At 43.7% G+C, this 12,489-nt stretch overlaps 1 protein-coding gene across 3 annotated transcripts; it reads right to left on the minus strand.

Moving 5' to 3' along the window:
* Positions 1-324: 324 nt before the first annotated feature.
* On the minus strand, positions 325-10,488 carry etf1a (eukaryotic translation termination factor 1a). Of its 3 annotated transcripts, none has more exons than XM_020046031.2 (11): positions 10,301-10,488; positions 9,777-9,890; positions 5,827-6,002; positions 5,501-5,640; positions 5,284-5,422; positions 4,996-5,186; positions 3,986-4,115; positions 3,535-3,738; positions 2,502-2,566; positions 2,243-2,390; positions 325-1,047 (listed from the first exon to the last, which is right to left on the minus strand). In XM_020046031.2, the coding sequence occupies exons 2-11, from the start codon at positions 9,860-9,862 to the stop codon at positions 965-967; spliced, it is 1,362 nt and encodes a 453-aa protein (XP_019901590.1). In that variant the 5' UTR covers positions 9,863-9,890; positions 10,301-10,488; the 3' UTR covers positions 325-964. The 3 variants fall into 3 exon arrangements, with proteins under 3 accessions (XP_019901590.1, XP_010895771.1, XP_019901591.1); XM_010897469.3 differs by having other exon boundaries at positions 3,565-3,738; positions 10,301-10,486; XM_020046032.2 differs by lacking the exon at positions 10,301-10,488 and adding an exon at positions 10,007-10,294.
* Positions 10,489-12,489: the final 2,001 nt, after the last annotated feature.

Here is a 12,489-nt window from a genome sequence, read left to right on the forward strand (position 1 = left end):
TGTAACTTTTTTTTGAATGAATAGCTGGGTTTAAGATTAATGCAGTAAATGTGTGTAAGCAAATATTCATAAAATGTGTCTCCTGTATTCCTTTTTGTTCAAACAGAGTGCAGTGATAAAGCAACTTGAAGGTCCTTATGGATTAGAGTTAAGTATCATTCCTTTTCACATTAAATAAAATGGATGCCCAGTATGGGAAATAAACCCATGGCAATCACTGCATCAACACAACTCACACACAGTACAACCTCACTCGGTGGTGCTTATTGGCAAAGAGAGAGGTAAGGACAGACACAGGATCCACAGGATTGAGACCACAGCGTATAAGGAGGTAGCAATGGTTTTCAGCAGTTCAAATTTAATACTTCCCCCCTTTCTCTACAGAAACCCAGGTAAAAAAAATCCCCCACTCTCATAAAATACAACAGCAGCAATTACCAATAAAAAAAATGCACAAAAATAAAACTCGAAAGGGGGATTGAAGGGGGAAGGGGCGAGGACAAGATGAGGGGAAGAAAGAAAAATATATATATTCTATATGCGAGGAGTGAGTCCAAAGTCTTCATCACACCAGAGCGGTGTGGGGTTGGAGGGTCAGCGAGCGAGGATTGCTGGGAACTTGCTGTTGTGTTCTTTCAAAATGGAGGGGAGAAAAATAAATGAAACAAAATTGATTTGAGTCAAGTCCATCCAAACGGGGGAAGGAACCAGCACTCTAAGGCAGGGATTCATTCAGGAAGGGTTTTCTCCCTCTGGACTGAAAGAAAAATTGTACTCCTCATTCAGCTATGTGAGCGTTAGTGGAAGAATGTGTGTATATTTATGTGTTTTAAATTAAATGTGGTCGATTTCACTCCCCCCTCACACTGGCTGCAAAATAGAGGTGACATTTTTTCTTTCGTTATTTCTTCATTCTTTCGCTTTTTGTTTTCTTCCTTTTCTTCCCAATTCAGTCCCAGACTACCTAGTAGTCATCCAAGTCGAAAAACTCGTCGTCCTCTGCCTGGTAATCGATGGCCTGGAAATCCACCCTGTACCGCAAGATCCCTGAGGAAGAGAGAAGGGAATTAATTCATTTGGATCCTGTATGCTGATTGGCTGAAAGCTGTAATATAGGTTTCTCAGACAATTATGCACCATAGCGGTACAACCAGGAAATGTAGATCGCTAATGTCAACCACTGAAGTGCAGAAACATTAGTATTGGCACCACGTGAGCAAATTCCACATTTTGGAAGGTTATAATAAAATGCTAAAGCATTGAACATTCCCATGAGCACAGTGGGTTCAATCAATGTGAAATAGAAGAGGTTAAGAACCATCAAGACTTCCTACAGCCGGCTGTCTGGCTAAACTAAGAAGGGAACAAAGAAAATAAAACAGATGCTTGAAAGAAATCTGACCCAGAACACACAGACGCTCAAGACTTAGGTGAAGATCAAGCAGCACAACATCAACCCAAAGCACTTGTCCTTGTGTGGACCAGGCAAAGTATGTTCTTGAACCATATTGCTCTGAAACCAATCTGACAAAGCTTGGGAGGACTTCACCCAAATCCAAGTGTTTACAGCTTGAGTCACAGCTTTCTTCCATAGAGGCCAGTGTTATGCACAGCTCTTGATGAGTTACTAGCACACCACTACATCACTCGCAGATAATTAACTTTATTTCCATCAAAGTGAATCTTGACCCCTGTGTCTTCTTTTACAAGTCTTGTAGGAATGTTGAGTTTTGATAGACAGGCTTTTCTTGGGTGTGACCGACAGGCTTTTCTTGGGTGTTAAGATGCGGCTTCCACTCTCTGACCAAACTGCTCCCTGAGATATCCAAATGCTTGGATGTAATTTCATTTCCTTTTCCTAATCCATGCATCTGTATTTGTCTCTAACTTGTAGAATGCAGAGACTAATAGTAAGGTAAGTGTGTCGGGTAATTTCTGTAATCTGTGTAAACTTCCACAGCACAGGTTTCAAATACTGCAAGCGACATATTTCTTTTTTATTTTCTTAAAAATATTTTCCAACATTCTTAACAACATTAAACACTTTTGCGGCCTTTACCTATGGGATCAACTGTCTCAACAACAAGAAATTATACAATACATTGAATGTAACGGTTTTAAAATTATACAAACAGAACAAAAAGGTCAATGTACTATCTTTAAATCAGTAATAACATTTGCAAGGCACCATATATCCCTCAAGCCTACTAGCACCATTAAAACATGGCTGGTGTGGACTCACCTCCGATGCCTCCAAAGCCCTTGACAAATTGAGAGCCCTCCTGACTCTTGTCAGTGACGATCTCCAGCGTGGCTCCAAACTTCTTGTAATTGTTGGCGAACCATTCCAGCAGAGGCATGCTTTCAATCAGCTCGTGGTCCTGCCCCGTCTACGTAAACAAACAGAGAGTAAATAACTTACTTCAAGTCAACCGCCTGAACGGTATCACAGACAGTGTGTGTAAACTCTGTGTACACAAGGGAAAGGGAACAGGTCTTACCTCCTTGTCTGTGAAGTGGGACTTGTCTTTCTCCTGCTCTGGTGTTAAATATAGAGTCTTCTCATCTGAAACACATAGGCAGATGAAGACTTAAGAAAACATGACTTAAAATGTCATTAAACTTCACGTTTTGCATGCAAAACGTGAAGTTCAATTCAAGCAAAATGAACTATTTTTTTCCCCTTGTAAAACCAAAACATTTAGTTTTGGCTGAATAAATACACCTGTAGTTGTGTGGTGTGTATTTAGCGTTCTTTGTCTAGTTGTTCTACTTCTTGGTTCCAGAGGATAAATTGCACACAGGGAATGTGTGCATGCCCCATTAAACCAGCCTTTAGGCATGGAGAGCGTGTACGTGGAGGATACAGTTTTGCAAACCCGAGGCCTGCTGACCAGTCAGTGTTAATCATGCTGTTAATTACACTGATCATACATAAAAGGACACACACACATGATAAATGTCCAGGAAGAAACTCTCCAGGCTGGTCCTGTCTGACTCAGTATGGAGAGAGACAGTGTGCAGCAAGCAACACCAGGCTATTTGTTCCTTGAAGTCAGTTCAAAGTGTTCCTGTTCCATTACAAAGAGCCTGGATGGGGGTCCCCATCTCATTTCACATGTAACACCCCCCATAACCCCATTTCTACAGTGAGACAGAACAGCGACAACACAGACAAAGTTCATTAGTATGTTAGTGTCAGGAGCACCCAGTCTACCGGTACATGCACGCGATTCAGTCAAGCAAAGTTCACGGTACTCAAAAAATGCCTTATTTGTAGTATTGCAAATGTAGGCAACGTCAAAGTTAAGCATGGGAAAGTCTTTAAAGGTCCTTGGAAACGCTAATGTCTGTATGAACCACGGATACCGGCAGGCTACGTGCTCAACCCCCCCAAAGGAAAGATAAAAACCACCTGCTTTGAAATTATGCACGCATCATTCGCGTTCCCATCAGATCTTGACCCGGGCCAGTCTCCCTCCCCTCATTCGGGATGTCACTGGCCCAGCAACGTAATGCCACTGGCTAATGTACCTGGGTGTCGAGCCCTACGTGTATGAATACCATTCTCTGTTTCGATGCTCTCAGCCCCATGCAGACGGAGGATGTAGCGCATGGTGTCTAGGTTCTCATAGACTATGAGTATCTCCACAGCTCCCATCTCTAGGGCTTTGAGTGTGTCCTCCACCCCAAAACAGTACTTCCCTGTGTCCTGGCTGATCTCATCAAAGTACCGCCCTGTGGGGGAGAACAAAGGGGGGCGGGGGGGGGGGGGGGGGGGTCAAGAATAAAAGAGGTGAGTGATTGGGGGATAGAGAATAAAAGAGGTGAGAAATTGGGAGATAGAGAAAGGGAAGCAATCAAAATCATACTAATCAACATTCCCATTCACCAGGACACAATAATCAGTAACCCTAACAAAAACAGACAGACACTCACTGGGATAACCTAAAATCTAACCTCAACATGTGCCACAAACACACACCTATCAGCTTCTTTTCCTGGATGAACTTGACATTCGAGAGGACTTCTGCTGACAACTCGATGGCCTGATTGAAACCATTCTCTCCTCCGTACGAGATGTCCACCAGCTTCAGAATCTTGGCCTGTAACCTCTGAGGAGGCAGGAAGACAGAGGTTATTGGGTTGGAACTTCAAGCACCAAGTCATTGGAAGGAATTTGACCAAAAGCATCCGTTCTACAAAGGATTAGCCACACACACACACACACACACACACACACACACACACACACACACACACACACACACACACACACACACACACACACACACACACACACACACACACACACACACACACACACACACACACACACACACACACACACACACACACACACACACACACACACACACACACACACACACACACACACACACACACACACACACACACACACACACACACACACACACACACACACACACACACACACACACACACACACACACACACACACCCTAACCTTAACCCTAAACTTAACCAACAACGCCTGGACCTTAAAGAAACCCCAATTCTAACTATAAAATCAATTGTAAGTTTGACCCTAAACCTAAACCCTGAGCCGGAAATTGACTTTTGCCTCACGGGGACTGAGGCAAAAGTCCCAATTAAGTACATTTTTTCTGGTTTTACTATACTCATTGGGACATTTGGTCCCCATTCATTCAGTAAGACCTAACCCACACACACCCACACACAGAGAGAAATTGCATGCAACACGTGCCCTAATCTTAACCCTAATCTAAACCTAACCTCAATTAAGTAACATTTATGCCTAACCTCAACCAACAATGCCTGGACCATAAAGAAACCCTAAAATGAATTGTAAGTTTGACCCTATGTCCTGAGCTGGAAATTGACTTTTGCTCCATGGGGACCAGCAAAAGGTCCCCATGAGTCCAATTTTATCTGGTTTTACTATACTCATGGGGCCATTTGTATAGTTAGACCTAACACACACACACTTACAGGGTCAAACATGTCCGACTGGCTCAGTTCAGTCTTGAAGTCGGCAGACCCTGCTAGGACCATTCCGGCTACATTGACCTTATCGTTGGACACGTAGAGTTGGACAGCAGTCTCAGCTACCTTCCTCACATAGTTGTGTCTCTTCTCCATCCGCAGACGGGCAAAACGCAGAGCAGACTGACCTCCTCTGCCTGACAGATTGAATAGGAAAAAGTCACAATATTGCTTATGTTCATGCTCTTGTGTGTGTGTGTGTGTGTGTGTGTGTGTGTGTTGAATGGAGCGTACCGTGTTTTTTGGGCAGGTCCACAGTAAACTTGTGCAGCACCTCTCTGGTATTCCCCTGGAGCGTGCCAAATAGAGCCCCACTACCATCTATCACAATGAAGCCAAACTTACTGTCATCAGAAAGCAGGGCCGTCAGCGCCTGGAAACAGAGAGAGACATTAAACTAACCACCATAGAGGACACACACACACGCCATTCACATGTGTTGAACACCTACCTCGGTGTGGAACTTGTTGTCACAGAGGTACAGCGAGGTGTTGATGGGTTTAAAAGGCTCAAAGTCTATGTTGACTTTCTTCTCTTTGCCTTCATCGGTCACAATGGTTCCACAGTACACCACCAGGCCATTAGGGGGCACTGCAGGAGAGAGAGACAAGACTTCAAACTCAGCAGCAGTAAGACTTAGTGACTCATAAGGAATAACAAACAAGAAACAGGCAAACATCCTTGTTGCACCTTGAACTCCTCTATAAGGAGGTTAAGGCCCCTAGCACAGGTGTACCCTCATACACACAGAACCATTTGAATACACAACATCCTCACCCTTATTGTATAGCTTTAGCCTCTGCTGTACAGAGGTGATGGCCCCAAGCACAGAGAGCCTGTTGACTCTGCTCTTGATGTTAGAAGCCGTGCCAAACTCATCAGCCAACATCTTGGCCACTCTGGAGATCTGGTCCTTAGGGGGAATGATCAGAGAGATCATACTGGTGCCATTGCTAACAGAAAGACAGATATGAGGACAGAGAGAGAAAGAAAAAGAGACAGAAAGATAAAAGGGAAATAGAGACAGAGAGAGACAGTTAGACACTTATGAGTAGAGTCGTACATTAAATAATAGCCCAAGTTGGCAATATTTAGATCATGGTTGTAGATACTGGTTGTGACGCGTAGCGGTACCAAACAGGCAGGCGACACGTGTCCTTCCACTAACCAAAGTGACACACTTCTCCCCGACTGACTGACTATATACCCCCATTGGGTCAGACAGACTAAAAAGTGAATTTCCAAATCTCATCAGGGGGTGCAGAAGCTGTTTTGGGACTAATTATCACCCAGCATTTACAGTGGGGAGAACAAGTATTTGATACACTGCCGATTTAGCAGGTTTGTTTGTCATAGGTACACTTCAACTGTGAAAGACGGAATCTAAAACATAAATCCAGAAAATCACATTGTATTCTTTTTAAATAATTAATTAGCATTTTATTGCATGACATAAGTATTTGATCACCCACCAACCAGTAAGAATTCCAGCTCTCACAGACCTGTTAGTTTTTCTTTAAGAAGCCCTCCTGTTCGCCACTCATTCCCTAAATTAACTGCACCTGTTTGAACTTGTTACCTGTATAAAAGACACCTGTCCACACATTCAAACAAACAGACTCCAACCTCTCCACAATGGCCAAGACCAGAGAGCTGTGTAAGGACATCAGGGATAAAATTGTAGACGTGCACAAGGCTGGGATGGGCTACAGGACAACAGGCAAGCAGTTTGGTGAGAAGGCCACAACTGTTGGTGCAATTATTAGAAAATGGAAGAAGTTCAAGATGACGGTCAATCTCCCTCGGCCTGGGGCTCCATGTAAGATCTCACCTCGTGGAGTATCAATGATCATGAGGAAGGTGAGGAATCAGCCCAGAACTACACAGCAGGACCTGGTCAATGACCTGAGAGCTGGGACCACAGACTCAAAGAAAACCATTAGTAACACACTACGCCGTCATGGATTAAAATCCTGCAGCGCACGCAAGGTCCCCCGGCTCAAGCCAGCGCATGTCCAGGCCCGTCTGAAGTTTGCCAATGACCAGAGGAGGAATGGGAGAAGGTCATGTGGTCTGATGAGACAAAAATAAAGCTTTTTGGTCTAAACTCCACTCTCCGTGTTTGGAGGAAGAAGAAGGATGAGTACAACCCCAAGAACACCATCCCAACCATGAAGCATGGAGGTGGAAACATCATTCTTTGGGGATGCTTTTCTGCAAAGGGGACAGGACGACTGCACCGTATTGAGGGGAGGATGGATGGGGCCATGTATCGCGAGATCTTGGCCAACAACCTCCTTCCCTCAGTAAGAGCATTGAAGATGGGTTGTGGCTGGTTCTTCCAGCATGACAACGACCCGAAACACACAGCCAGGGCAACTAAGGAGTGGCTCCGAAAGAAGCATCTCAAGGTCCTGGAGTGGCCTAGCCAGTCTCCAGACCTGAACCCAATAGAAAATCTTTGGAGGGAGCTGAAAGCCCGTATTGCCCAGCGACAGCCCCGAAACCTGAAGGATCTGGAGAAGGTCTGAATGGAGGAGTGGGCCAAAATCCCTGCTGCAGTGTGTGCAAACCTGTTCAAGAACTACAGGAAACATATGATCTCTGTGTAAAAGTTACACAAGGAAACCAAATTAAGAAAATCAAACATTTAATGGAAAATATATATACTTTGTTTCTTTGTGGAAAAAAAACACTGCTGCTTAGTTCATTGCAATAATTTTTGCTAAATTGAGCATTTCACTATGGGTTTTTTCATACTAAACAAAGACCTGTCACTGAAACTGCTGTTGTGGGGCATTACAGTTGAAGTGTTTGTATTATTGTCCATCATCATCCGTTTTAGTTTGCAGTAAGTCACATTTGAGAACCATGCAGTTTTAGCAAGGTCTTTCTTGGTTATTCTTTCCCCTCCATGGCCATGTTCCCTTTCCAACACACTGTGACATAGCAAGTCCACAGAACACAATGTACTACAATGCTGTACAACACGCAAAGCACTCTGCCAGATGTAAGCATCCTGGATTTGACTTTTCTAGACAGTCCATGCCTCCTTCTAGCTCAGTTTGCTTTCCACTCATCCACTCAAGCACTTTTAAATCCTGATTTCTTGCCAACGACACAGACCATTAATACGTCATCCAGAGTAGGCCCTTTTTTGGGGGGGAAACCAAAACCTGCATGCCTTGTAGACCACCACAGCATAAACAGGATAAACCAGCCGCCTTAAATTCATAATGTTTGTTATGCCGAAGAGTTGCTGAGTAGTTTGTCGCACCAACAAGAGACTCAATGTAGAAATAGATGTCTGGGTAGGATACCTCTGGCCATAGAGGGGGGTTATTGCACCAGTTTGATGCTGGGAGACTGAAGGGACATGATTTAAGATGGACCAAATTTAATCTTTTCTATGTATCTTGTGCATTCTGTGGCAGGCATGGCAGACATGTACGGAGTTGACATGATGCACTTTGGGTCATTTATAAACTAATCTAATTCTGGTGCCCCCCCCCCCCCCACAAAAAAAGGCGTTTCAGGCCAAAGTTCCAGAATGTGCTGGTCTGACATACAACATTGTTTACTTTTGTCCTGGGTTCAACATCTCTCATGACCATATACTACTGAAGTCCTCAGATGGTTGTATGGTGGAGTTCATTGTTGTGTGTAAAGAGATTTGTGTAAAGGGGAAACAGAAAAAAGTGACGGGAACAACACTTACATACACATTCACTGTATTTATGTAAATAACACTGTTAGTCACTTCTCAATCTAAAAAAATAAATAAAGGAATTAATGCGCTTCCACAAAACAGCAGTTATATTTCCTGACCTGTATTTATCTGTCATACATAGATGAACATTATGACAGTCTGACACCACGTCACCAAACATTACTTTCCCTCTGGCCACTCTATGGGTGGGGGCAAACTGTTGCCAGACAGAACAAACCGGCCTTGACACCAAGGACACCCATGAAGTACCACTGTTCAACATTGTACCCTTGAAATTAAAACCAGCAACATGCGCTGACTCTATACTCACAGGCTTTTGAAAAGGTAAATGGTCAGCAGTTCATGCATGCAGCAGCAGACAGTTGATTCCAGGGACAGTGAACAACTAGAATAGTTAAGGGCTACTTTGCCCATACACACATGCGAGTAAGCCACGTAACATGCTCTATATAAACTACTTGATGACCTCTAGCGATTGTAATTACACACAATTGTCTCTAAAGCGACTATAAATGAGCATAGCTTTTACCCTACCACTCCGAAACACAAGACAAGCTTAACGATACATCTCGACCTCAAGCCAACATAGCTAACTACCAACTGCAGATTCAAACGCAGCATATGGAAACACAGCGTCAGACTGATACAGTAACCCCACCAACCCGCTGTTTTATCAAAGATCCCAATCACCACGAAGCCGGTGTTTTCAGAAAGCAAATATTTTTCTAGCTAATTTGCTAACATAGTCATCAACACACAAATTCCATTGAGTTAGTGATCTACCTACAACACAAAAAACACTCAAAATCGAATTCCGTTGGTGGGAACTAACGTTATTTAGCTGTTGGCTTTAAGCAAGCTAACCGGCTAGCATAGCGAATGTTACCACTCCCAAATTCGGCCTCACTCATCCAGCTGTTACAAAAAAACGTTGGCATAACTACATCCGGTCAGACACATTTCAACGTTATGTCCACGCCGGTATTCAACCACTTACCCACGGGCAGCTTCCAAGCTTTTAATCAGCTTCTTGATTTTCCATATCTCCACGTTCCTGTCCGCCGCGTTAGGGTCGTCCGCCATCTTTCCTGCTGCTGTAATCGCTTCAGCACTTAAAAGAGAAGAACATCAGCTAGCTAGTTGGCTAACGTTGAATCGGCCGTCAACATAAATGAGAATATGTAGTTAACTAGCAAGACACCGCCTAAGAACAATGTTTTTGGTTACCAGGGGGGCTGTTGTCTAGTTAGAAGCCGGTCTCCGAGAGGGACCTGACCAGGCACTGGTGGACCGACCGGCAGGAAAAAGACTGTACCCCCGCTGCTGTGTCAGTAAAGTGCGCGGAAAAACTAGGCCTACTACGTACCCCAGCTGGGCCCTAGAGTCCACCATATTCATCAATCGTCAGCAAAATAGTGTTGCAAACTGACCTTATTTACATCGCTTCCTCGCGAAAACGTAAACATTAGACATCTGTCAAACCCTTCCATTTATCTACAAACACAACCGACCACACCGCACCTGCTTCGGGCAACGCCGCTCCGGTCTCTGCGCTACGGCTGCCGCGCTAGCTGGATCGGTCGACGGTGAAATGACGCTGCCTCTGCTGCCGGTTCCTCTCTTCCAAAGACTTCGCGCGGTGAGACCACGGGGGTACGACGGGGCTCACATGTGGGAGGTGATTTTGGCTGTTCTAACTTCCTGGAAACGGATTACAATGTGAGTTACATTTTTGGTTGGTCAAAACTCCAAGTACCTCATGGAAATCTGCACGGTGATTGGAGTAATGAAATAGTTATTCGAAAATGGGCGGGGATATATAGCTTTGTGTGTGTGTGTGTGTGTGTGTGTGTGTGTGTGTGTATACATATATACATAATAACATAATATATGTGTGTGTGTGTGTGTGTGTGTGTGTATGTGTAGTTAAATATATAGTTTCCTAAGACTTCATACATGATTTGTAGTGATAATAAAAGGCTTATTGTGTGATATATCATTACTTTAACATCAGTATTTTTTAGGATAGAGAAAAACACAATTTATGCAATATGATAACATAAAGAAAATCAATGTCAAATAAGTACAATATTGATTTATTCAGTTACATAAACCTCTAATTTTCTCACCAGATTGTTGTGTCTGCTTTCCAGTTGCAATCAACAAGATACATATCTATAAGGAAAAAGTGTAAGTCCTACACAAAATCCCCTGTATTTTGTCTGAAGTCAAGGCCAGTGTTGCACCACTAGATGACAGCATTGTTTCACTAGAGATTCACCAGTTGTGTTGTTGTCGTCGTCCCCACCCCCAACCCCTACACACACAGTTTGTGTAATAGTCAAATCCACAGAGTGCAGTTTGCCTTGGTGTGCACTCTATGCATTAAACTATTGCTTTCTTGCAGCTTCCTACTTGGCAATGCTAAGTATCATAAGTAATCATTAGTAAAATGTGTCGGCACATAATATAATATTTGAGATTGAGTCAATTGTAGTACGTCACCATGCAACATCTGTTTATTCTGAAACATGTCTGGTAATGATTAAACCTATCCCCAACACACACATACACACACAAAGCCCTTATGCCCACTGCATGCACACTGTCATATTCCATTTCAATTTCTGCTCTGCACTGATAGCCATATTAGAGAGAATAAATGACAAAGCATGCCTTCCTACAGAATGACTCCCATACAATATAAACACCAATTTGTCACCATCTGTCTGCCATCAGAGCTGTAATCTGTAGCTTGGAAATGCATGCATGTTTCATGTTCTCGTCAAAGTAGCATTTTCCCCAATTTAACAAATTCTCTATCATTCAGGGTCAGAGTGACATTAGATATTGAATGCCCAGGAAAAAAAAAAACACAGTACTCTCCAACACCTCCCCCAATGATTTCTGGTGTCTCCAAAGCGTCAGGTAGAGGCTGGCTTATGACAGAAAGGTTGGCTGACCATGCATCAATGGCATCTGTTTGACTAGTCATTGAGGAGGTGTGTGTGTGTGTGTGTGTGTGTGCGCACGCGTGTCTGTCTGTGTGGGAGGGTTATGGCTAGAGTTGCCATCAGGTCCGCTCTGCTCCATTTCCATCTGTGGCCATCTGGTGGAGGGCAACTAAGGGAGTGATGGAGAGAGAGGATGCAAAGAGAAAAGGATGAGAGAGGTGGAAAGAAGGGAGGGAGAGAGGGAGAGAGGGATGTTGAGGTGACACATGCTGAACAAAAAGGGGAGGGGTGACTTTGGGTGGAGTAGGATACACAAAGACACACACGCACACGCACTCACCTCTGTACTGCGCCCCACACATGCTCTCTGTTCCTCTTGTCACATTCAGTTTAGTCCCTACCAGGAGGCTGCGAGAGCCAACAGAGATAACTCTGGCAGTGACAGGGGCCTGGCCTCATCCTGACCGAAACCATTAGCAGGACAAAGACAAAAACAGACCTTGGATCAGTGCCTCAGGAGAACTACTGTATATTGACAGCTGTGACTTAGAATTTGTCACTGAATGATGGAGATCATTGAGGTCACAACTGTTAAGGCCTCATGATTTATTTTGTCAAATTATGTAACTTTAATAATAATACTTATACATTTCATTTATCAAGAGTTTTATCAAAGCCAAGGTGCTGACAAACATTACAAAAATAAAATAAAGTAATAAAAACGTGTTGCACACATTCCAAAACAGAGGACAATCC

This window comes from Esox lucius, chromosome 4 (genome assembly GCF_011004845.1).
Source record: "Esox lucius isolate fEsoLuc1 chromosome 4, fEsoLuc1.pri, whole genome shotgun sequence".
Lineage (NCBI taxonomy): Eukaryota > Metazoa > Chordata > Actinopteri > Esociformes > Esocidae > Esox > Esox lucius.

Bases quoted from the DNA above. Each gene is read 5' to 3' on its own strand.
- etf1a (XM_020046031.2), bottom strand. From the start codon at position 9,862: ATGGCGGACGACCCTAACGCGGCGGACAGGAACGTGGAGATATGGAAA. The intron at 2,567-3,534 runs GTACATTAGCCA...TATGTGTTTCAG, and splicing joins ACGTAGGGCTCGACACCCAG to ATGAGAAGACTCTATATTTA. The intron at 2,391-2,501 runs GTAAGACCTGTT...TTGTTTACGTAG, and splicing joins CCCACTTCACAGACAAGGAG to ACGGGGCAGGACCACGAGCT.